Source organism: Trachurus trachurus (genome assembly GCF_905171665.1).
Source record: "Trachurus trachurus genome assembly, chromosome: 17".
Taxonomy (NCBI): Eukaryota; Metazoa; Chordata; class Actinopteri; order Carangiformes; family Carangidae; genus Trachurus; species Trachurus trachurus.
Window position 1 is genome coordinate 16908923 of NC_139900.1, and position 24355 is coordinate 16933277.

Consider the following 24355-nt stretch of genomic DNA (forward strand, 5'->3'; position numbering starts at 1 on the left):
AAGGGGGGGTTGGAAAAAGAAAGGGAGGGGGGGGGGGGGGGGGGGGTGTTGCAGTACGTGCTGCACAGCAACACAAAGGCACTTCTGAAGAGCTCTCAGAGATGAAAGGGTTTGGAAGGGCTGAGTCTTTACTGCAGTGGGATATTAAAAGAGACAACAAACAGAACAAAACACCACATGTGTAAACGAACTAATATACATGCCGGTAATAACCTAACCGTGTGACCGGAGCAAAGGATTGCGTCTTACCGAGCTGTAGAGCATGCCCTCGCCATTCATTGCGATGTAGAAGCCACTCTTCACCCCCTGGATGGCCACTACTCTCAGACCCACAGGAATAAGATTAAACAGGGCTGCGGAGCAGACAGAGTGAGGGAGAGGAGGAATGGGGGGGCAGACATGCAAAGAGACAGAGACAAAAGAGAGACATCAGACAAAAAGGACAGAGTAGGATAATTGAGTTTTCACTTAGCTCCTGTGGATATGACAGCCTCTGATCTCTGTTCTTTGGCTATCTGTCAGCGCTAACGTAAAGAGTACAGGACGCAGACAATGGCAGCGCTGAGGGAACCTGAGTCTAAACAGCGACGCATTAACATTAGAGCAGGAGTATAAAACTTCCTGGTGACAAATGATGTTTGCACTACGACAAAAGATGGAAAAGGATGTGGAGCATCTTTGTACAGCAAAGCCGGATGCGCGGAATGAAATTGCCCTCTTAGTAATGTCACACTAGCTTAGATTTATGTGACTTTGTTTGCGACAGCTCTTGTTTGAACAGATGTAGTTTGTGCTGTCAGTCAGAAAGGGAGCAGGACACTGTATCAAGGGATGTGAGGTTGAATAACTTGTTCCAGCTTCAACTGATTGTATACTAGATAAGAATTACTGTGGATGCTCCTTCTGAACCTGAGGATTGGACTGTGACTTTTGTGGCCTCTGTTCGGTGAGGGTGTGAGGACACTCTTTCCGTGCCCCACGCTGTCCGCATTAGTGTGATGATTGTTGTGAAAGTGGCGATGGGGACTATCAGATAAAGCTGGCACGGATGAGAGGAGACGTGCCAACACGGGTCTTGTCCGCTGAGCAGATTCAGTTTCGGTCAATACATATCGACGTGCCGCTTTGGCCTGCCAATGGTTTCAATCTGCCCAGGGGGCCACTGGAGAGGGTGATACACGCTGACCGCTCTTGCAGTTAGGTAGAATATTCGGCAGAATATTAGTCCATTGGCAACTTCAAATTTCTTTTCTCAGGCCTCTCTCTCTCTCTCTCTTTTCTGTCATTACTCTCTCCATCCCCATGGTCTGTTCCCCCACTCCTCTTTCTATTTGCCTTTCATGGCTGCTGCCTTTGTCGCTCCGATGACTGGCGGTGTCTCTCAGAGCCACCGCGCGCAGTTCTGTCACATATCACTAAAACCCAGGAGCGTTCCACCCCAGAGCACCTCCACCTCCATCAAAACATATTCAAACCTTTCATACTTTCAGTACAGGGCCCTCAAAAAAGACTCACCACCAGGCCCTGGCTTGAAATAGTGGGAGGAAAAGAGACATAAAATATGGTAAGCGAGTACACTATTTTGCTATAATTACGATCTGCCGTCCCCGCTCTCATTTGCCTGCCAAAAAATTAAACAGCTGACAGGAGCTGTCATTCAGCTACCTTCTTAATGTCCGGCTCTTCTATTTGCAGCTCAAGTAGTTGATGGATTCCATAATTACAGCAGCACTGACTGCTGGTAGAGTACCTGATGACTATTCTGAAGGTGATACCTCTTCCTTTTAATAACCTCAATCCTATCCCTCGCTGAGAAAAAGAGAGAGAGAGCGGCTGAGATGGTGCAGGGACAGAGTTAGGAGATTTCCAGGGATCTTCTATCGTCAAAGGGACGCACAAAATGGGTTCAAGCAACCCAATAAAGCGAAATCCTTGAAACGGCAAGTCTTCCAGTGGAGCAGTAATCGGCTACAAGAAAAATCCTGCAGGTAGGCTAAAGGAAGCGCATTTGATGGGAGGAGTACTGGCGCAGCAAGAAAATAAACCCTGCAGGAAAAGGTTTAGAGAAACACCGAGCCAAACCTCAAATGCCAAGGGCACGTCTCCAAATCCAGAGAGAAAAACGAACCCAAAGATGGCAGAGGGGGTATATACTCTACAGAAATGGGGTATTAGTATATGTGCTTACATATATATATACAGTCTTAAATAGTATTTTTCCCACACTTCTCCCTCTCCGTGCCAGAGTTGAGTACTTGAAATTAGTGTCTGGGTCTTAAAAAGTCTTTCTTCATCCCATCCATCAAACGCGGAGCACCAGAGACAGATGGAGTGTGACCGCCTGATACTGCAGGTGTCTCATAACCATGCAATATCTTTCTAGAGGCTCAGTGTGTTCAGGTAATTACTGTAGGCGATCAACTGATGACAATCAAATTAATAACTGCTGAAATTTGAACATGGCTCTTAATTAATTGAATGGTGTTCTCTCCAGCTTTGCCAGTCAGTCATGCTTACTACTAAATCGGTTTTATGTGCTATAGTAACAGCCATTTCTACTCCATCACTTCTCACAGTTTACTGGATATTTTTGAGTCAAACAAGTTTGAATGTCATTCATTTTTTATACTTGTACATTTCTCCCACAACAAAAAAAAGTGTCCTTGTCTGCGTACTCTCTTGTCATTCCGTGCAGAGATATAGCGAATAATAATAAAAAAAAAAATGAAATTGAAACGCACCCTGGGCTCAGATCGCACCTTGTATGCAGGCGGCATCATGCTCCTCAATCCCATCGGTTCCACTGAACCTCCCCCTGAAGATAAATTACTGTATTCCATCTGCCGCTGCTGGAGGATACTGCAGGTCAGAGGGTGGTGTGGTTCAAGGGTGGGGGGTATCTATTATTCTAATAATCCAGCCAGGGCGATCAATAGTTCAGTGCGAGACCTGAATACCAGATTCTCTTTGTCCCTTCCTGTCGTAATCACTCTCTCTTTTTCTGTTATTTTTTCGGCCTTTCACTTCCTACTAAAAACTCTTCACAGATCATCTCTCTGCACCTCCTCCTCTCCTCTGCTCTCTCTGTCTTCCTTCGGACTGTCTTTGAGCTTGAGGCATCTTATACAGAGAATTATTCATTGGGTACAAACGGAGAAGGTGGTATTTTTAGTTTCCTGTGGCTGAATTATTAACTGCATTCCTCCAACCCAGGGCCGGCTTAAGAGGAGGTTTACCTCGAGGTGGGGAAACCCTCACATCTAACAAAACCCTCACCAGCCAAAAACCTTAGGACACAATGGAAAAAAAAACTGCAATGTGTTCATGGCAGAACAGGAAAAGAGTGCATTCATCCTTTTAGTTCTGGAGAGCCTTCCTTCATGCTTTAAGTGTAGTCCTCACAGATGATCTATCTCCTCATGAAATATAAAACGACGGCAGACAGGGAGAGACCGCTCTTTTCACCGCATGACTGCTTCGGTCCAGGAGCTTTGGCTCTGGCTTCCTTCAAGATTGGCAGGATGTTTTAGAAAAGAAAGGTCATGATTGGTTTCCTGTCTGGCTTCACTCCAGACTTGGAGTGTCGTCATTATCGCTTCAACGACCATTCTCCCCCTGACATATAGATCCTTCACTTCCTACATGAAACCGCTACAAAAGCCAACGGGTTTTAATATAGAAGACTCTCTATAAATGACGCTGACTTCCCTCTTTCCTGCTCCTGAGGGGGGCCGGACAGGGTGTGAGCGCTTTAGGGGACTATACCCTGGAGACTATTTATCCACTGGTAGTCCACTATGGAAAGTCGATCGGTGGTGAGATATTGTGAGGGAAGAAGCTTGGGGAGGGCTCTTTGTGACAAGGAGTGAAGCTGTGGGGCCACAGTTGTGTCAGGTGATTGTTTTTTTTTCCAGGAAGGAAATTCTGCTGTGATAATCACACTCTTCAGAGCTGAATCAATCAAAACAATGTGACACTTACAACTATGCAGTGTATACAGTCAAAATGGTTTACGTTGTGAGGCCGGGGCAGGGATATCGGAATTCATTTAATTTAGGAATAGAAATTTCGATACAAGACGCTCCATGAATATTGCATTTATCCACTGTTGAGAAGACACACTGAGAATACATAAACTGTTTGAGTAGCTTTTGACACATTTATATCTATGCATACTATTGCATAACCAGATGCAGAAACGAGGCCATACTGCCTTGTGGAATTTGTTGAATACTTCCCTTTAAATATATTTTTTTTTTTACATTTTTTGTGTAGATAATCCAAATCTTGAACTAATTCTGGGGAGCTTAAGGCTGCCCGAATGGCATCAGTTATATAAGGATTAGAAATTATAAAGAACACCATATAAATTGTGGTAATATATTGCATAACCAACTGACTCATTGCTATTAAATGTTTTATGCTGGAAACCGTAGCCTCTATAATGCTCCACTCACTGTTGTCGCTGTTCTCGTCCTTGCTGCCGTCGATGGTTCCATCCGGCTGCATCTGCAGGTAGAAGCCCTGCTGGCTGAACAGTCGTGTCACGATGCCTTTCAGCTGTGGCTCTGGAACACACACACATACAAACACACACGACACACACACGCACACACATACACACACGACACACATGCATACACACAAACCGTCGGCAAAACCACAGCCCCATCCCCACAAAGAATATGTCAGAATAACAGTTTCGTGATCATGACAAAAACATCCAAATGAGTAAATACCTCTGTCTTCAGCTTAGTGTTTGCACACTCAAACATGTTTATATCAAGCTATTTTAACGACTGTAATTATCACGACAACATGTTCCACAAACAGTGTTCAGTTAATTACAATGAGACAAGTTGGCTGTGGAAGATGGAGTGTACCACCAAAATAATAATTACTCTTATGTAATCAAGAACTATTCTCCTAAAATTACAACATTTATGGTGTGTATTTCTGTCATATATTCAATTTATTAAAGTGTTATATAAGAACTGTTTTTGAATCGTGCAACTAAAATAGAAATTGAATCAATTCATAAATTGTATCTATAAATATACAAATTAAATTAATAATTTTATCAAGAAGACATACAAAGTCTTAGTATTCTAGTGGCACAGTCTGGCCTCCAGAGCTGAAAATAAACAACTTAAACTTACAGAAACACCTGAGTCCTTAACTCCTTAACCAGCTGGTGAATATCAACATGACTATGATGGACAGTTTGTCATGAGTCATCTGCTGCAACACATCGTTCCAGAGAAAAAGGGTAAACGGCCTTTTGTATAGAAGGTCTTTATGACGGGAACAGCATGACAGGAAATCAATGAGAATGTTGTTACTTTCTCATAATGCCGTTGTTACTGAATCCGATGATTTTGCATCAGTTGGACAGCCTTTTTAAAAATCACACTGTAATGCACACTGACATGCCAATGGTTTATTTATTTGGTATGAAGCAACTAGCAACTGTGCATTTTGGGGATTACTCTGATCGATATTCAATGGAATCACTCTCTCATTCAGTCGTAGATTCAATTTTCAACAGGTTCACACAGGAGAATTTTTGACATAGAGGCTGACCTAAAGTTTCAAAAGTTTTTTTTTTCTTTTCATTACAATACCCCTGAACCAACCTCCAACTCTGAGGCGGTGACATCTGGCGTCTGGCCAGGGTGCTGCCTGAAGTGAACACTTCAGCAGGTGGAAACAAGGATTAGCTCAGGGCAAAGAGAGCCTATTGGCTTCAGGCAATGCCAGGAAAACATAGATATGTGGAAAAGAAAATGTTCATCTGAGGTAAAATATGTGTGGTCTCATATCTGGGGGATCTTGTGTAAAAGCAGTAGTCAGAGTCAGATAGCAGCATCATACTGAGGAGTAATTAAAAGAAAAGAAAGGGTATGAACTCTACACTAATAGTCATTTTCTTATTAAAGTTTAAAAACAGCTGAAACACAATGTGCTGCTTTTTGCAGTGGCTGAGATTTTGAGGGAAGCTCCACTAAAACCAGACAACAGTTCAGATGCTGCATATAGCTAATCTTTTGTTTATTCTCTGCCTGACAAAAGAAACAAATTACGCATTTTGTCACAATTTAATTGGTGCTGCTTGGTTTCATTTTATGTGCCCAAATAAACTTTAAGTAACTGCAAATGCTTCACGGGCACACGCCATGTTCTGACAAATAATATTCCGCATGTGAGTGCAATGAAGGAATATGAGCGAGCCTGACTGTCCTCCAAGGTCAAAACAAGACATGGAGGTCATGTGATTCAGTGCGGTCCAGCCAGACACATAAAACACCAAAAATATATCTGGCAGAAAGAAACATTTTCCAACTTGGTATCAAGAGAGAGAGAGAAAATGTCCAAATCCAGATGTTTCTTCGGCAGTGATAAGGCTTTGCCTGAGATCACCGGTGCGCAACTTCTATTTACATTACACAGGAGACAAGTGTGCCAAGAGGACGGCCCATAGAGAGACTTAGCTAAGTAGTGACCCCCAGCTAGAGTGGGTTCACGTCTACTCAACTGTACATCATTCTGACCATCAATCCCCAACTCACCTACCCCTGGGGTGGGGCCATCAATTCCTGGGATAGGCCCCTCATCATCCATCACAGGCGAGGGTGAGGAGAATGTGTGTGTGCCTGCATGTGTGTTTAAGTGTGTGTTGGTGAAAGCACATGGGAGTGTACACATCAGTAAATCACATGCGATAACTACACTTCCATAAATTAAGGCTTCAAAGTGGGCACGAGCAATCGCTGACGGCTCATCAGTTCCAATCATTTAGCAGAGAGTGTGCGTGTGTGTGTTTCCATGTGTGTGCAGGTACACAAAGACTTGCTGATAAACTCCTAAAACATGAGTTTGTGCGTGACAAATGTCTTTGAGTGGCAACATAAGAGATCATCCTCCCGTGTGTGTACGGGGCCAATAAAATGTCAATAAATTTACTTCATACCAATACAGAAGGACAACAAAAACATTTAGGTACATCGACAAATGGCGTCATGACCATGAAATGGTGAATGATCACCTGCTCTGATACAGTGTTTGACGAGGAGAGACACATCATACCCATATACACCAATGTACACTACAATAAGAGCCTCTACTACACTTACACAGCAGTACTTGACACATATTTACAGACATAGAACGAGGAGCGAGGATAAAGACTGATCCGACATTGACTGACAAAGAGAATGAGGCAGGAACAAAATGACAAGAGGCAGAGCCAAAGACAAATAGAGGAAAGAGACAGAGGAGCGACAAACGGCTGGTTTAAGGAGAGCTTTAGATTACGAAGAAAAACAGGTACGAAATTAAGCTTAAAAAATCCAAGAAAGCCACACAGAAGGAGGGATGAAAGAGAAAAGGAAGAAAATCAGCAAGGGAGAGGGTCGTCGGCTGTCAGACAGGTGTTTGAAGCCCCCAGCCCCTATACCAACCCTCCCTCCCACCCTCCCTCTCGCCCCCCCAACTACCCAGCAACACCCCAAGGCCACCCACCCCCACCCCCCCTCCCTGGCCGAGGAGGGAGTCGACATGGGCGCGAGATGGGGTGGAGACGAGAAGAAACACAGCACACACGGATGGAGGCTGAGCTACTGACCTAGCCTGCAGCCCTTATGGGACACCTGTGGAGGTTTCGAGGGTGCATCTTACGAAGTAGGGGTGAAGGTGGGAGGGGGGGGGTTGGGGGTTGGGAAGGGGGGGAGGAGGAGGGGGGGAATAGAAGGAAAAACAACAGTCTTTTAAACAGGCAGAATTCATAAATTCTCCAGCGTATCTGGCTGTTTATATGCAAATATATGGCAAAAAGGCATCAGTGGAAATATAAGAATGATTAATTAGAGGACATGGAGCATCTGTCTCTGCTGCGAGCTTTACAGCTCGTCTGCCTCGCTGTCTGAAAGGAATTACCTACCTGCCCAACAGTGTCGGAGGCCTGACTGGTTTGTTGTCTGTGTCTGTCTGTCCGTCTCACTGTCTGTGTGTCTGTCGGCTCGCATTTTTGTGGCTTTTTTTGGGGGTGGGGTGGGGGTGGGGGTGGGGGGAGGCATTGGAATTGTTTGTCTGTCTGTTGAGGCTGCACGTCCACAGGGTTTTAATTCAGTATGTCTGTCTGTTTGTCTGTCTTTGTTGTCCTCCCCTCTCTGCCTTAAAAAATTGATGTCAGTCTGTCCGCCTGCTTCACTCCTCATCAGTCTGTCTGCAGGACTCTGAGTGGACGGACCTGACTGTCGTTCATCACACGACAGAACTATCTGGACATGGGGAGGGGTGACTTGCACCGCTGGCTTGTTATCCGTGCACCATGGAGAGAACCAGGAGAATACAAAAAAAGGGGGTTGGGGGGGTGGGGGCTATATACCATGGATTGTAGTAGGCACGGAGCCTATGTCTATCAATACAGCCAGAGTAGCTCTTAATCACTAAAGCTATACCTCCCTTCACTGCAGTAAAGCTCCCTCTCTGCAATAAACATTTACCATTAAAACATTTAATCTCAAAAGAGCCTTGGTGCACTGCGGTGCAACTTATTTCCCCTCTGTACCCCAACCTGCATTAATATTGAATTAGGGCAATTTGAAGCAGCTTTTTTTGTGTGTGTGTTCAAGTTGTGTATGTTTATGGGTGTTTGGAAAGGAGAGAGAGGGGGGGTGGGGGATAAATTAGGTGTACAAAAATCGAAGGCTTAAAGATAGATACTATAAGCTATTGGAACAAATAGCTCTGAGTGGGACACAGTCGCCATCCGTCTCGTTTCGGGGGGTGATTGATGATTCTGATCAGAGCCGTATCACAATAGATAAAGGGGGTAACGTCACAGCATATAGGCTAGATCATTTCCTATACATCCAGGCTGCTCCTCTCCGGTTTATGGGGGAGAAAGGGGAGGAGGAGGGAGGAGGAGGAGAAGGAGGAGGAGGGGGGAGGAAAGGGGAGAGGAGGGGAGGGGGTGTTGTGTCGTGGTGGATCGACAGACAACAAGAAGACCTAATGGAACAGGTGGATTTTTTTTTCCATCTTCTTCTTCTTTTTTCGCACCGCGGAGAAAAATCTACCTTCTCCTCCGGTTCGGATTGGAGCCCTCGACTGCAGTATACTGCCTCAGCTGCTCCAAAGAGGGGCGGGGTGGAGAGGAGGGGTGGGGGGAGGATTGAGGGGTGAGGAGGGGGGAGAAACCGCTTCCATACGCACACATAACACACATCAGTGGGGGGGAAAAAAGAAAAGAAAAAAAAAGAATCTACAGCACTGACCTGGTCGCCGCCGAACGGGTCTTTTCTTGCCACTGCAGAAGCGGACTTTGCTGAACACCCCCAAGAAATGCCTCTCGCAGAGAGAGCGGGGGTCTTTGCTGGGGCTGGGGCGACGTTTCGAAGTAGAGACCCGGTCGCTGTTCGACTCCCTCGCCTGGCGTTTCTGCCGGATCAGGGAGCTGGCGATCGCGGCCATCTCCCCGAACTGAGACTGTAAACCGAGAGTCTAGTTCGGCAGAGATCGGATCTTTGATGCAGCTTCTCTGCTGCAAATATATGTATTTATATAAATATCAGAGAGTTTGTTCTACTTTTCGCCCCACGGGTGTTTTTTAACCAAATGTCATCCTGATCACGAAATCCTCCGAGTTCCGTGCATCATTGCGCTTCAGGTAGCATCCTCTTGAGGTGGCGGGGAGGGGGGGTGGTGGTGGTGGTGGTGGGGTGGCCGTGGCGTGTAATTCAGCTCACTGTGAGTTTATGGCACTCGGGTCTGCGAATCAACAGCAAACGATCTCAGCCTATATGCAACATAAATCTACGGGCAGGGCCACGGGGGCCGACATATCAGCCGTGAAAACATGCAACAGTGTTGGTAAGTTGATGCAGTTGCGCGTCATCGGAAAGCTTCAGGTATTCCAGGTGAACAGCGCCGCGTTTGACGAGCACCACTTGGTAATCCTCATCTGCACAGCAGCCCAGTCCTCCGGCTTCAGACGCCTTCTTAACAATTCGCATCAAGATCCATGCACAAGACGTAGGTGGCTGGAGAAAGGATCCGAACTTTTTTTCCTCCCCCCTTTCTTTCTTCCTTCCTAATTATTTACTCCACTCCGACGAACGAGACGGTCCACGGTGCTGTGCTGCGCTGCGCTGTGCAGGAGCTCAGATATGCGAGCCCACGGTCTCCGGATTCCGCCGATGGCACCTCTAAATGCAGCCGGGAAGAGGGGGGTAAAAAAAAAAAAGGAAATCGGCAGCAGAGGCTACTCTGCAAAGGATGCTGCAGAGATGTAATTTAAAGCCCACGGGGAGAGATTCTCGTTTGAAAAGCAACAATTAGTTGAGGCGAACACACGGCGGAGTGCTTTTTGTTGTAGCGCACAAATAATAAAGTAGCCTAAGCATCATTTCCAGTGCGTCCCGAATGGATGCTGTCGGTGTGTTACATCGCCGACAGTGAGAGTAAACGGTCGCGGTCCATAGCCTCCTCTCTCTCTCTCTCTCTCTCTCTCTCTCTCTCTCTCTCTCTCTCTCTCTCTCTCTCTCTCTCTCTCTCTCTCTCTCTCTCAGCCCCCTCTCTCCCTCTCCAACTCTTTTAACGCAATCATACGTGATTGAGGTTCGTATTAGGAATTCTCATGGGTTGCACTGGGAAAGATGGATGATCTCGACGAGGAAAAGATATGAATATAAAATGTGGAAAGCACACACACACACACACACACACACACACACACACACACACACACACACACACACACACACACACACACAAATAGGAGAGAGGGGGGACGGGGTAAATTCTGGGTGGGTTTATGCAGAAGGGGAAGTGGGTGCGCGCACACGTTTTTTTCTTTTCTTAGTCCTTTGGGATAGTCTAATGTGCACATCTAAGAAGGAGCGGGTGATCTCACGAATGTCTCTTTGAATTACACTTTAAATCCTAAACTGCAAACCACAGTTTTCAAATGGGACTCTTCGGTCAGCAAGTAGGCTAGATTAAATTGTTAAAGAAGCCGTGCGCATGAAAAGAGAAATCTTAATCAGCTTTGGCTGATAGGCCCCCACCACACAGCCCGTTATTATCATATCTTATACTTAAGGACTTAAGGGACATAAGCGCACATTTTATTTTTCAAAGCCCCCCCCCCCCTTCGGCCACACATGCCATAAGAACATATTAAATCAGCTAAAAGGATTATCTGCAACAGGTTTCAACACACAGCATGGACACAAATCAACAAACACTGCAACACATAGACCCAACTCGTGCGTAAACATGATTTAGGACTCATGGAAACAAAATGATCTGCCACATGGATGGTGCACTGAGACATTACAAATAACAACACATGTCTGGGGACAAATGGAAACCAATTGCTGCAGCTGCCCACATCTTAAACTGTTTTCATTGCATAATAGGGTGACAACCACTATCAAAATAAAGGCAAATCCATGATAAGTCCCCAAAATATGCCTGCAAGCTTATGTGTGTGTGTGTGTGTGTGTGTGTGTGTGTGTGTGTGTGTGTGTGTGTGTGTGTGTGTGTGTGTGTGTGTGTGTGTGTGTGTGTGTGTGTGTGTGTGTGTGTTTGTGTGTGTGTGTGTGTGTTTATGTGTGTGTGTGTGTGTGCGTGCCTGTGTACCAACATGTGTCTGAGCTCATGAGACCATTCCTCTGGTTTCATGTCTATCATTGCATGGGCTGGGGAGTACACACACAAACAGACACACACACGCGCACCACGCTCATACTCACTCACACCCACACACACACATTGTGGGAGGAATAACACGTGAGTTTTCAGCAGCAGAGCAAAACCTCTCTCTCTCTCTTCCTGTGATGAAACAGCATGAAACATTTAGAGGCTTTTTCTGGGACTTGGTTTGACATTTTCTCTCCAAACTGAATCCAGGGAGAGATCCACAGAGGGAGGGAGAAAGAGAGCGGGAGAGTGGGGCGGGGGGGGGGGGGGGTTGGGATGAATTTTCTTTTGACTGCCCCTGTCTGTCTCCCCCATCCCGACCCCCATCCCCCAAACCCCTTTTACGTAAGATTGGGATATAATGGATGAAAGTGTTGAGCATGAAGCGTCGCTACCCTGGCTGGTCCTTTGTGTGCTTATATATGTGTATGTCTGTGTGTGTTTGTGTGTGTGTGTGTAAAGAGAGAAAGACAGCAAGAGGGAAAGAGAGAGAGAAGGGAAGATGGAGGGCAGATACAATCTTTTTCCCAGAGTAAGACAGACTGAGAGAATAAAGATAACAGAGGAGAAGTCAGAAACTGATGGCCAGAGTCAGTCACAGTCAAAACCCTGAATCGAGCTTTGTATTCCCTCGGAGTGGTAGAAATGAATATGTCACTGCAGCATGAAGAAATATCAATAACAACTTCAATATAGCATTCATCATTCCAGTGGATACGCAGGAGCATGATATACAGTTCGTAGAAATGTATGCATACTGTATATAGCAGCTGTGGTTTGCAATATGAAGTGAGCTTTCTCAGAAATGGAGGGGGGGGGGGGGGGGGGGGGGGCGCTTGTGGTGTAGAGTGCAACACAGACATGGGACATATATCACTGTCAGGAAAAGATGAAGTATTCCCTAATGAGGATTAGCTATAGGCTTCCTCTTTCCACTAGAAACAATTCACTTCATTCCAGCAGGAATACGTCCTCAAGCGATAAAACACTGCTGCTATGAAATGTACCTCCAGGTATACTGCAATAACCTAAATTACTAGGTGAAGTGTCTTTGACTCTGAAACAGAGACAGTTTGATTTAAATGTGTTTTTCTTTCCCTTAGCCTTTATGGTATAAATTAATGTCTTAATCATAACGAAACAAGCATGTTGAGTGTGTTAATATTTTATAAGACAGTTCCTGTGTACAAGCTTTTATCTGATAAAGCAGAAGCAGTCACAACTAAGTCTATGTATCTGTGGAAACTGACAGACATCAACTAAAAGCCCCGGTGTCCCTGCAGCTCCTCCTGCAGTGCCGCCACCACCACCACAAGAGTAACTTGTTGTCAGGGGAGTCATTTCTTTATACCTGCTGCCCCCTTGTGGAGAAACTATTAACTGCAAGTGTTCACACAGAAACTATAGTGGATGTTTCTATTCTCTGAAGTTCAACACTTGAGAGCGTGTCCTTGAGATACCTCAAAGATTTGTTGACTCACAATAACTGCAGCTATAGTTTTCACTGAGTAACACCTGCTAACAGGAGGCAGAGAGCAGGAATGTGAGAGAATGAGTGCGATGCTGAGACTCAGACTTTTGTTACAAACCTAGCTTATTGTAACACTGCAGCATGTATGTAGTAATGCACAAAGCTCAAGTTTTATGAATGAATAAAACATTTCCATTAAGCACATCAAGTGTAAGGCAAAGACAAGATATCCGCACTGCAAAAAAATATATCGTTTTCAACATTTGCTGTTGTTTACAGCAAATTATGTCAGCAACAACTAATCTTAGAAGAAATTGCAACAGCAATAGCCAACTGCAGATCAAGATGATAATGACCAATTCAGCTAAGTCATAAAAACTGTGTTTGACCACAAGGTCAAAATTTGCAGTGAAGCTTTGGATGTTTCTTTGGACGTGTCACAGATGAGTCTACAAGGACTTTGACTGCATGTGTCAAAGCTTATTTTTCAAAACAAAGTCACCTTATAAGAAATAAAAAAGTGGTCCCAGAAGTTATTCAAATGAAGCTTGATTTACATCAATCAAATAGTCACACAAAGCTGTCAATGGTAAAGCTTATACGGTGCCATTACAAGGAATGGGTAGAAACAACTCATGAGGACAAAGGTTTTGCCACCGTTTCTTTCTCCATGATGCCACCCACCAGACAAGTGCCCTACAATCCTAACAGCCCGACTACTGCGAGCCAGGTGCAAACTTGACACTACAATGGAAAGCAGGTGCAAATATTTAAGCCTACTCTGAAACATCTTTCAGTGAAAACCCCTCTGAGGTAATTCTGGCGTTGTGCCTGAGTGTGCAGAGCACAATACTTCCTACTCCTGCTGCTTTACATGGTCCTGTACAATATACTGGGGCAGTGAATGATGCAGTGAGACTTCCAGCAGAGAGCCAAGGCTTTGGCCCTGTCTAAGTTTGACATAGTTATAACAGACCAACAGGCTCAGACATTAAATCAAATTGGCTGTTTCACCATCCATGAACAGGGCAGGGAAGTGTCTGGAACTCCCAAAAGTATGCTGTCATCATATTTTCTATCCATTTTGAAACAACATGTTAAAGGCCTGGATGAGCAACAAAGCAGAAGTATGACATTTCAAAAACATAAGGGTCAAAGAAAAAAAGAGATTAAACTTGCAATTTCAGTAGCGAGCTGGTAAACCCGTAACAAACTACAAGCAAAGTCCTTACCTGACGCTGCTTTATGTCAAACAGCTTCAGCATTTGAGTTTTGCATCCTTCTGTGTCAACAGAAATGAGCTGACTTATAAAGTTTTGATTGAGGTCATAAGGTTCATCTAAGAGTGAGAGGAGATGCAGGATAAGGACTCATAGTGTTTTATATCCGAGTCCTACAGATCCCAGTGTGCATGCTGCTTTTGGTCCAACTACCTCAGAGGAATCAACTGTGCTTAATGGAGTTTCTAATTGTCTGCCCTGAATTTGAAAGCTGCTCCAACTGAAGCTACTGGAGATCCTACGTAACACAAGCTAGACGAGTCAGGAAAAAGGTGTTGCATTTGTCTTTTAATAAAACAGCATTCTGTCTCACTGTGGAAATACTGTGACATGTTTTTGTTTTTTTATGTGTCAGGGGATGGAGTTGTGTTATTATGAGTGTACAGCACATCAGCAATGCAGTGGATTGCTGAGACATGACCAGAGGACATGGCAGGCTTCTTGGGCTTATTGCCAAATACTGTTGAGTGTCTGGGTACACATGCAAGTGTGTCTCGCTGGGACTTAAACATCAGCAGGAGTTAGCATGTTTTACAGAGGACAAATCGCAAAGAAAGTCACTTACAAAAGTAATGTGAGGGGGAAATGCAGCTTCCCTCAAACTAGACCCCTTATGCTGCTGAGCCTGGATCACAGCAAGCATTAATGCAGCTCATGCCAAAGTGGAGTTTGGGGACTTCCAGGGGTCGTCAAGAGGTAATGAGGGGAGACTATTTAGCTGCAATCACAGTTAGGTATTGTCTTACAGTGAGATTTGATCTGCTGTCAGGCAGGTTTCCATGGATGACCTGTCGGGTTCAAATTCTGGTTTCATAGAGAAAAACAAAAAAACAAAAATCAATTAGCAAAAATCATGACAGGGAAAGTTTTGGAGCCTTTGCTCTGGGCTACTTCTGCTATGGCGCTATCCATGGTGCTGAACCGCGCTGCTTGTTTTTGGGGCCCTTAAAACAAGGCTTGCCTCGTCTCCAGGCCCCTGAAGTTTAATGACTTGATCCCTGCATTGTCCTTTTTTTTTTGGCCCGCTTCAGATGCAGCACTGGAACACTTGCACTTGCTCGTCTACTGCAAATATAGCCTCGGTCTGGTAAAGTAATCTGGGGCCCCTCTGCTCTGCTCAGCTCTGCTCTGCTCTCCGGAGTAGTGCGGCTTGACGCTGGGACTGGCAGCAGCTACATCCGCGGCAGCCGAGGACCGACTGCACACACAACTCGGGACAAGACCCGATCAGGAGCACAAGGAGAGGCTCTTCTCCACTGCAGACTCGGAAGATGTTACTCACACACTCGAGTGGCCAATGGAGCCACTCAACCCCCCACTCCCTCCCCCCTTCACTCTCTCTCTATACCCCCCTCCTACCTTTCCTTTTTTTCTTCTTCTTCCATCACTCAAGAGAGAAAGCATGCAAAGCAAAGGTAGCTATAAGGCTATGGTTGCTATGTTTTGTCTCTCACCGTTGGTGATAGTGGTCGACTTCGATCGTTGTCCACAGAAACACTGCAGCATATGCGCTCCTTTCTGAAGGAATGGCCTCAGAATCCTCATTGATTTGGGTTGGTGGGAGCCTTCCTCAATCCAAACAATCGGACAACGCTATCACAACACAGCAGGGTCAGGCAGCATAGCGTAGCCCCCGCCAGCCAGCCAGCCACCAGCCTCTCTCTCTTTCTCTCTCTCTCTCTCTCTCTCTCTCTCTCTGTCTCTCTCTCTCTTACAGGCTCACAGCAGCCCTCAAAACGCCGGAAGGGCACAGTCTGCAGGACAAATTACGCTAAAACGCGGCATCTTGAGTGATTCCCCCGCTTCTCTCTCTCCCTCTCCTTCTCTAACCCTATCTCTCTCTCTGTCTATGCTCTTCTTGTCCACCGTCGGTCATTCGCGTTCACGGCAACACACTCCTCTTCCGCCACGGCAGGCAACGCAAGGACGTTACAATGTGCTCTTAATTGTACACCCCCTCCCCTCCCCCCCCCCCCCCCCCCCCCCCCTTTCAGTCTCCGCGTCTTTACCAGCAGCGGACGTAATAGCAGGAGAGAGAGGGAGAGAGAGAGAAAGAGAGAGAGAGAGAGAGAGAGAGAGAGAGAGAGAGAGAGAGAGAGGAAAGAGAGCGTGCACGCCAAAGTTGAACTGCAGGGGTAAGTGGCAGGCCGGCCACGAGTGAGGTAATGCGGAGCTGACAGTGTGACAATGTGCAGGTGAGCCGAGGTGGAGGTGGAGAGGGGAGGGGGGCTGCATGATCCAACACCGGCTGCACAGATGTTGGGACACAAGAGACAATAGTTGTTGTTTTTTTGTTTTTTTTGGTCGTCTTACCCCCCCCCCCCCCCCCCCCGATCCGCTGGGAACAAGCGGACAACGCAGAGCCTACGTCAGCTGCAGCCCCCACCGCTTTAAGGACAACAGCGTTTCATCAGTGCCTGATCCCCACCACCACAAAGTTTCTGTGGCTCAGTCACTGCGTTATGAAAGCGAGTCTTGGTGTCAACTGGGGTTACCTCAAAGTGCATCGACACAATTATGAGAATGTAAAATAAAAGACACAACACGCAACTTCCGAGTTGCACGTGAACGTCGACAAGGGGTCACGCGATTCTGTAGGATGAATTTGAGTGGATAAAGTTGATCAGGGTTTATCCATGTATCACTTGTTGATAGGGATATGTTGGCCCAGTAGGCTGCCAGTGATAGAAACGCCATGTATCTTACTTCTTTATAGAAAGTGAATAGCAGAATTATTAAGTATTTGCAAGTATGAAAGTCAATGTTAGGCCCATACAAAAATAACCACATGAGACTGATACTGTAGTAGGCTATTGTATAATTAACTACACTACTATTGCCCATTTTATTTTTGTGGTGTGGCTAATTCATATAATTGAATTCTTTATTCAATAACACTAGAGTTAAATCTGGGATTGTCACTGTCCTGAGATCTGTGCTCATTAACATTACTACAATGTTGGTTGTACTAAGTAAATAAGAAAGTAAGTGAAGAATCATTCAAACAGCATTTTTCAAAATAAAAGCAAAAAAGGTTCTTCAGAATAAAAACAAGAAAACAAAATGTCAAACAGGCAGGACAGTAAAATGAAGAACAACAACATGAAACAACTATAAAAAGAGAAATAAAACAGCATTGATTCACCACAACGTGATTCAATTTGAAGACCTGTGCTATGGTAATCATGTGAAAGTCACAATTCAGCTAATATTTGCTCCTAGGCTCTCATTTACTATATTACCTTCTTCTCTGGAGGAGGGTCTGGCGAGTGAGACTACTCATTTACTAATGTAGTGCTTATCAGTCTCAGGACACAGCTGGGCCTAGGAAGTCATTTACAACTTTGTAACATGTTTGTAACAGTCAAATGTGTTGTGCTAAACCAAATAAGATACTTGGGATAATGTAAATTTGGCAACTGAAAATGTCTATAAAAACGAGAAAGAAAATAGCACAAGTACTAATCACATCTAATTGCATTCAATTCTCTTTCTGTGTGTTCTAAATATCATATTTTGGTTATGAATAAAGATCTAAAAGCCAAAATTGAAGATCTCATTGTGTATTTTGGTCCACAATGACTAGCGCTGTCCTGAGTTGCAAGATCATGTGCATGTTTTTACTCTAGGGGGTGCCATAACATAACAGACAGTTTAAAATAAACTGGAGCGACTGAGATTTGACCATGTAGTAATAGAGAGAGGAAGAGAGAACAGGTTAATATATCTCTGAAGTATTTTCAGATTATCCAAAGGCGAAACACACAAGTACGGTTTTGTTGTATGCAAAGACATCATTGTTCTTTAGACATTCTGCATAACAGAAATCAGTTTACACACTGATGAATTTAAGGAGTTTTTACGTTATTAATCACTTAGTCACACATTCTTCTTTACCTTGCACTCACCTTGCACCATAAGAACAACAATTTATGAGGCATTAACCGCCTTGAGAACATGCCCTCACTATGTATAGCCTAATGTATACACAGTACATAAAAGGACGTTTCAGGTCAGCAAAATGCCTCAACAACAGCATCCATGCAAATAAGAAAGGTCAGAGAAGAATGAAGAGATGATGGGTGGTGGGAGGGAGGGAGGGAGGGAGGGAGAGAGAGAGAGAGAGAGAGAGAGAGAGAGAGAGAGAGAGAGAGAGAGAGAGAGAGAGAGAGAGAGAGAGAGAGAGAGAGAGAGAGAGAGAGAGAGAGCTGGCATTAGACCCAGAGTCACAGATATGGTGATGGTGCTGTATATCCAGCTCCTATACTGTACTGTCCCACTGCAGTGCCAATGTATGCAGGGAGAGCCAGACAGAGAGAAGAGGGGAAGGAGAAGAGACAAAAAGAACAGTAACGACAACAGAGGGTACAGGAAAGAACTAAAGTACAGCTGGAGCACAATTTGCAAAATGTACTATACGGTATTTCAAAATGATTGTTTCTTCGAACAAAGTGTTTCAATCACAGGAAGACAAGAAAACACAATTAAAGGCCAGAAGTTGAAGTAAACACAACACAGATACAGCTATGTTTGATTTCCACTGAGTCAAGTCAGATGATCACCACACTGATCTGCACCGCAAGATTGTACACTATCCTCTCAGGTCTATGAATCATTTGAACCATAATGAAGTATGGATTTCAGACGCATCAAACCCCACATGTGTTGTAACTGTCGCTCGTCCTAAATAAGCTGTGTGCGTCCTATCTGTGTTTGGGCAGACTCAGACGTGTCTGTGATGACACTGTGCAAAGATGCTATACAGGCCAGCTTTCATTTCACCTTTCTATATACAGTATGTCAACAACAGTGTGAGGTGAAAATGTTCACCTTGTAAAATGATGCCAGCTTTGAATACAACTGAAATCGAAATGTATCAGGTAGAAATGTAGCTATTGTAATGATCATTTAAAAAAAGGATTTTAAAGAAGTAACTACTACGCGATTATGTTTTCTTCCACATCACTTCATTTGAAAAAGGTTGAGTGCTTTTAGTTTAATGGCTCAGTTTTATTTATTTATTTCCCAGTAAAATCTTTCAGTTGTTTGATCCTGCAGTGAGAATAGGCCTAAGAACTGCTTTATTTCAAGATTATTTAACCTCAAATATTCTGTCAAGGCTTCCCCTTTACAGCACTGAGCAAAGGTCACATGGGTACAATGGAAAGAATCCACTAAAATTACATCATAGACAGCCATATGTTGTACACCATGGGCAGCACAGTATTGAATTTGTCCTTGATCTAATATTAAATTTAATAGTAAAATTAGAGTACAAAATATATTGTTAACAAACTAATCCAAAAGTAACTGTAAATACTGTTAGGATGAGTCAGTTATTAGTAAGTGTTTACAGCAGAGCTGCCCACAGTGGGGCACACAGGATGAGACAAACAGATCTCTACAAAACATATGAAAAAGCCTCTTACTCATTTAAAACCCGCTCTATCACAGATGTGTTGTGCAGACTGGTTCACAGTGACATTAAATATTTGGGTCTTCACAGTTTTAGAAATATTACAATGTTTGTTGTTCACCAGTACGTTTTTAATAGTAGTGTCGTACTGCAACATTTAGCTTGTTCACCAAATTTATGACTTAACATTATTTCATTTGGTTTTTTAATGTAGGCCTATTTTCTATGTAGTGTGTGGCCGTTGGTTATTTCAAATTCTTTCTGTATACTCAAAAATATGTAGGCTACTTGTTGTTTTGAATCACAGTTAAAGCAGAAGTAAGCGGAATGTTTGTGTTAATATAAGTCTTAAATAGTTATATCTTCCGACAGCAATCACTTACATAGAGTGTTTGGTCCGAAACACGGGTCTGTCAGTCGCTCTGCTCTGCTGTAAGCCGAGGAGAAAACTTCTTGTATACTTCCTTGTATCCTGCAAGCTTTATCCAATGAGGAGAGAGAACGGCATGAAGGGCTGTGTGTGCAGCCAAGGGATGCGCGTGAATGTGGTGACGTAGGGACGAGGACCAATAGATCCATGACGAGGGCGGGGGCTGCTAACTCCATCGGCTGACAAGAAGATAGCCAAAACGACCGGATCGCTTACTTCTGCTTTAATATCATGTCAGCTTCTATTAAAGAACATTATTACTGTACTGTCTACATTTTTTAATTCTGTATTGCAATAAATTACACAAGAAGTGCGCTAAAATTTGTAGATTTACAACTCTATGGTAAAATGGTTGATGTGAATATAGTTGGAGCGACGACATCGGTGATCAGCTCTGTTGCTTTGCCCTTAAAAGATTCTGGTTTTGACCTTGTTTCATCCGGGGGTTTCTGTGGCTCTAAAGGTTTTGCCTGTGCCTGATGTTCCTTTTCTTCCCGTTTCTTTTCCATTTTGTCACTCTTTATTATTATGACAAGCTGGTGAACTGTCCTGGGTGTACCTCCCCTCTCACTCACTGTCAATCAGGATTGGGTCCCAGCCCAGTGTGGCCCACACAGGACAGATGGATGGATGGTTGGACAACATCTACATTTCTCCTACACACATGAAAATTAATTAGCATCTGTAGCATTAAATTCTACCGCAGCACTGGTTTTAACAGCCTATGCAGAGGAGAAGACAACCCTTGATTCAGTAGAGGAGAGTAAAACATGCCATGTTTACAACAGCACTGAGACACTGCTGATGGTATCTACCATTTGCTGAAATGCCAGAAAGCATTCTCATATTCTGCAAAGCAAAAGCCAGGTTTGTGTTGTGCTGCAAAACTGTTAATGGTTGCATTGAGTGAAGCTGCCAACGATGTTGTGCAAAACGTTAAGTGTGCAAACTTGAGGCTGGGGAGTATGACAACACAGCAACAAGATACTTGTCACAGATAAGATTCAACCATCTCAATATCAAAGATGCAACTAGATTCTCAACTTTTAGTGTAGAATCAGGAGGATTTTGTATTTTTTTAATGAGCCTGCTTTGTAGTGTTCTGGCACAGGAAATGATGCTAGATGTACATTATTGTGTGTATCTCTACAGGGCACGCGTGTTTAAATTGCTAATATAATCTACAGTTTTTCTTGATTTGTGGTGACAGGTTTTAGTAAACACAACAAATTACCACCCAATTCAAAGCTGCAGATCAATTCCAAAAACGTTGAGACTGCAGTTCTCTGCATATTGTGAAAGAGAAAGTGAGGAAAAACAAAGAGAGAGAGGGGAACAGGGAGGATTTTTTAAAAAGCAATATGTGTTAATAAAAACGGCAAATATGTGGAGGATAAGAAAGGAAAGGTTCAGAATACTGTCATGTTCGTGACAGAGAAAGATGGGATTTAACAGATGAGGGAAAAATGAATCAGCAGCAGTGATAAACGGGTGTGAGCAGCAAGAGCTTTTCTCTCTTTGACCCAGGTGATGCCCGGGTCAATGAGAAACGCCACACCCACTAATGCAGACAAGCTGAAATCATCCCCACTAATGGTGTATTAAAAGCTCAGGAGGTTCTCAAACAGGCTTCATTTCTTAACCACACATGATATACAAATGTTCACTACATCTGTAATGGCTGGGTTAGCATGCTTGATGACTCCTAACCCCCCCTCCCCCTTACAGTGCATTATGTGCACTATTCCTGGAATATTACATAACCCCTTTAACTCATAACGCCATCGTTGTGTCAAATGATGATGCATGTTTCCATATCTCTGAGAATGACAACTAAGTAAATTCATCGATTGTTTAAATCAACCTATTGAAATTGGCTGAAGTATAATATATATATATATATATATATAAAACTTAATCAATACCAAGAGAGGAAAGTAGTTTTTTCACACGCGCATGACAACTGAAGAGACCAAGTCTGAAAGGTCACAGCAGATAGCCTACAACAACAGACAAACTAACTAATCTATCAACAAATCAATTAAATAACCCATAAAAATGAGTTGCAATGAAAATATTATTAAAAAAGGATATACATATTTAATATATGAGCAAGCCTTGCTGTCATTACACGAAATAAAGAGTTAGCAAGAGAGCAGGCACAGTGCAAACTGTTAAGGAAGATATCTCACAAGATCTAATTACGATACTACATCCAGCTGATGCGGCTTTTTTATTACAGGTATAACCAGTGGGTTAAGATAGGTTTAACTGATCTGAATTGTCAGCATTGTCCACATGCACATGAGGCATATTAAAAAAGTCTGGCTGAACAGAGATGAGAGAAAAAGCCCCCAAGGTCCAGTGGATGACGTGAATCATAAAGATCCTGTAAACTCCACCTTTCCTGAAATAGCCTACTGCAAACACCGTGCTATGGTGGAAAAGTATTATAAACAGTAGACACAATGCATGAAAAGTGTAAAGCACTTCATATTTGTAGTCATGCACACTTCACTTCAGTCAGTGCCACCATGAATGTGGCCATAAACTGCAGATAAAGAAAGGTGAAAGTCAGGTCAGGCCTGAGAATGAAGCCCCCCCTTCCGCAGATAACTTGACATATATTGTAAATCCCATCCCTTTTGTTATTTTGCCATCTTGTAAACTCTGGGTGAAACAGCACAGGGTGACAGTGAGAAAGGTTAAGTTACCCTACTTTAACAAGGGCACTCTGTCCTTTATCCAAATATATTTAAAGCAGGGAATGCACTGCTTGTTTCGTGCATGCCTCCTTAAACTGCCCTGCAAAACACTGCCAGCAGCAACAAGACACATGGTGTTTCAGAGCGAGTTAGGCTACATATCTTAAACTGTGTGCAAACCATGAGGCAGAATCTCGTTCTTTATGCAGCAGATTCTGTGTTGTATGGCTCCAAATAACAGCCCCTCTACAGCCCATTACTTTGCGGAGTTGAAAAGCTTTGTCAACAACACGCTTGCTGCTGATCGTTGAGGCCACATCACCGACGCTGCACGAGGGGGGAAAAGCAGCACATTCATCTCACCGAGAGAAAAAAAAGTGGGGAGCCAGCAGTTTTTGTCTGAATCAGCTGACAGCACTGACAGGAGAGAGCAGCCCCGGCAGGGAGACTAAAACCGTTTACCATACGCAACACCGGCGGGGAGGGAAAAACACTGTGTAATGCAGGACTAAATATCTACACAAGTTGCGTTTCATATCAGATTTAGATGCTTTTCAGTATTGATCATGTTAAACCTTGATTACATCCCTGTGCTAGAGAGGCTTAAGGGAGGGTGCAAACTATTGGAGGCGGTGGACTGAGCTGTGAAGCCGGGACACAGCATCAGCAGCATCGCGCTGCAGCACTGAAGCATGTGCTGATCTGTGGTTGGTTGTCGCACATATACAGTATCATAAGCATCATCCTCAAGTTCTAGTGCATGCTATGAAAGCGCACCCCCTCCCTCTGCTGCATGCTACAACAATAAAGTTATAGAGGGGCTTCCTATTCCGCAGTATGTGTGTGTGTGTGTGTCTGCTCAAAGAATCCACACAAATAAGCAATAGTATTACACGTCCAAAAATAAAAATAAAAAAACACTAAAAATTAAAACAAAATGAGCTCATAACTTATTCATATGTGTGCACGTGGAAGTTTCTTACCGGCGTTTTTATCACTCATGTCCCCTTGCGGTGCAGAAGTTGACACTGACGACGGAGGAGGGCTGTAGGACTGGGGGACTGCGCTTGGAGCCGGTGCGCGCTTGCTTCTTCAGCTGGGACAGCCGGGCAGCGACAGCAGCAAAGAGGCAAGTTGCTTGTTTCAAGTCAAATTTATAAAAGAAAAAAAAGAAGAAGTGCTCCTTCTGGGATCTTGCTGTAGCGCGTGGGAGCTCTTCAGTGAGCTCGTGCTTGGACCCCGTTGCTGTTTGCTGTTTGCAAGTTTCTGAGTAAGGTGGAGAGAGGATTCAGGTAAAGAATTAAGGAGGGGTGGGGCTACGTCGTGTGTGTGTGTGTGTGTGTGTGT

The 24355-nt window shown here is 44.1% G+C and overlaps 1 protein-coding gene across 2 annotated transcripts in view; it reads right to left on the reverse strand.

Moving 5' to 3' along the window:
• The window catches only part of fgf12a (fibroblast growth factor 12a), a 38563-nt gene extending 14478 nt beyond the window's left edge, over window positions 1-24085 (reverse strand). The window contains exons 1-3 of one of the 2 annotated variants that reach the window (XM_083992263.1): window positions 23992-24085; window positions 4458-4568; window positions 250-353 (exon numbers count right to left, since the gene is read on the reverse strand). In XM_083992263.1, the coding sequence (XP_083848389.1) occupies window positions 250-353; window positions 4458-4568; window positions 23992-24010 (234 nt within the window). In that variant the 5' untranslated portion in view covers window positions 24011-24085. Of the gene's footprint in view, window positions 1-249; window positions 354-4457; window positions 4569-9278; window positions 10760-23991 lie in introns of those variants that run through there. The other variant, XM_083992264.1, reaches the window with a different exon arrangement.
• Window positions 24086-24355: the final 270 nt, after the last annotated feature.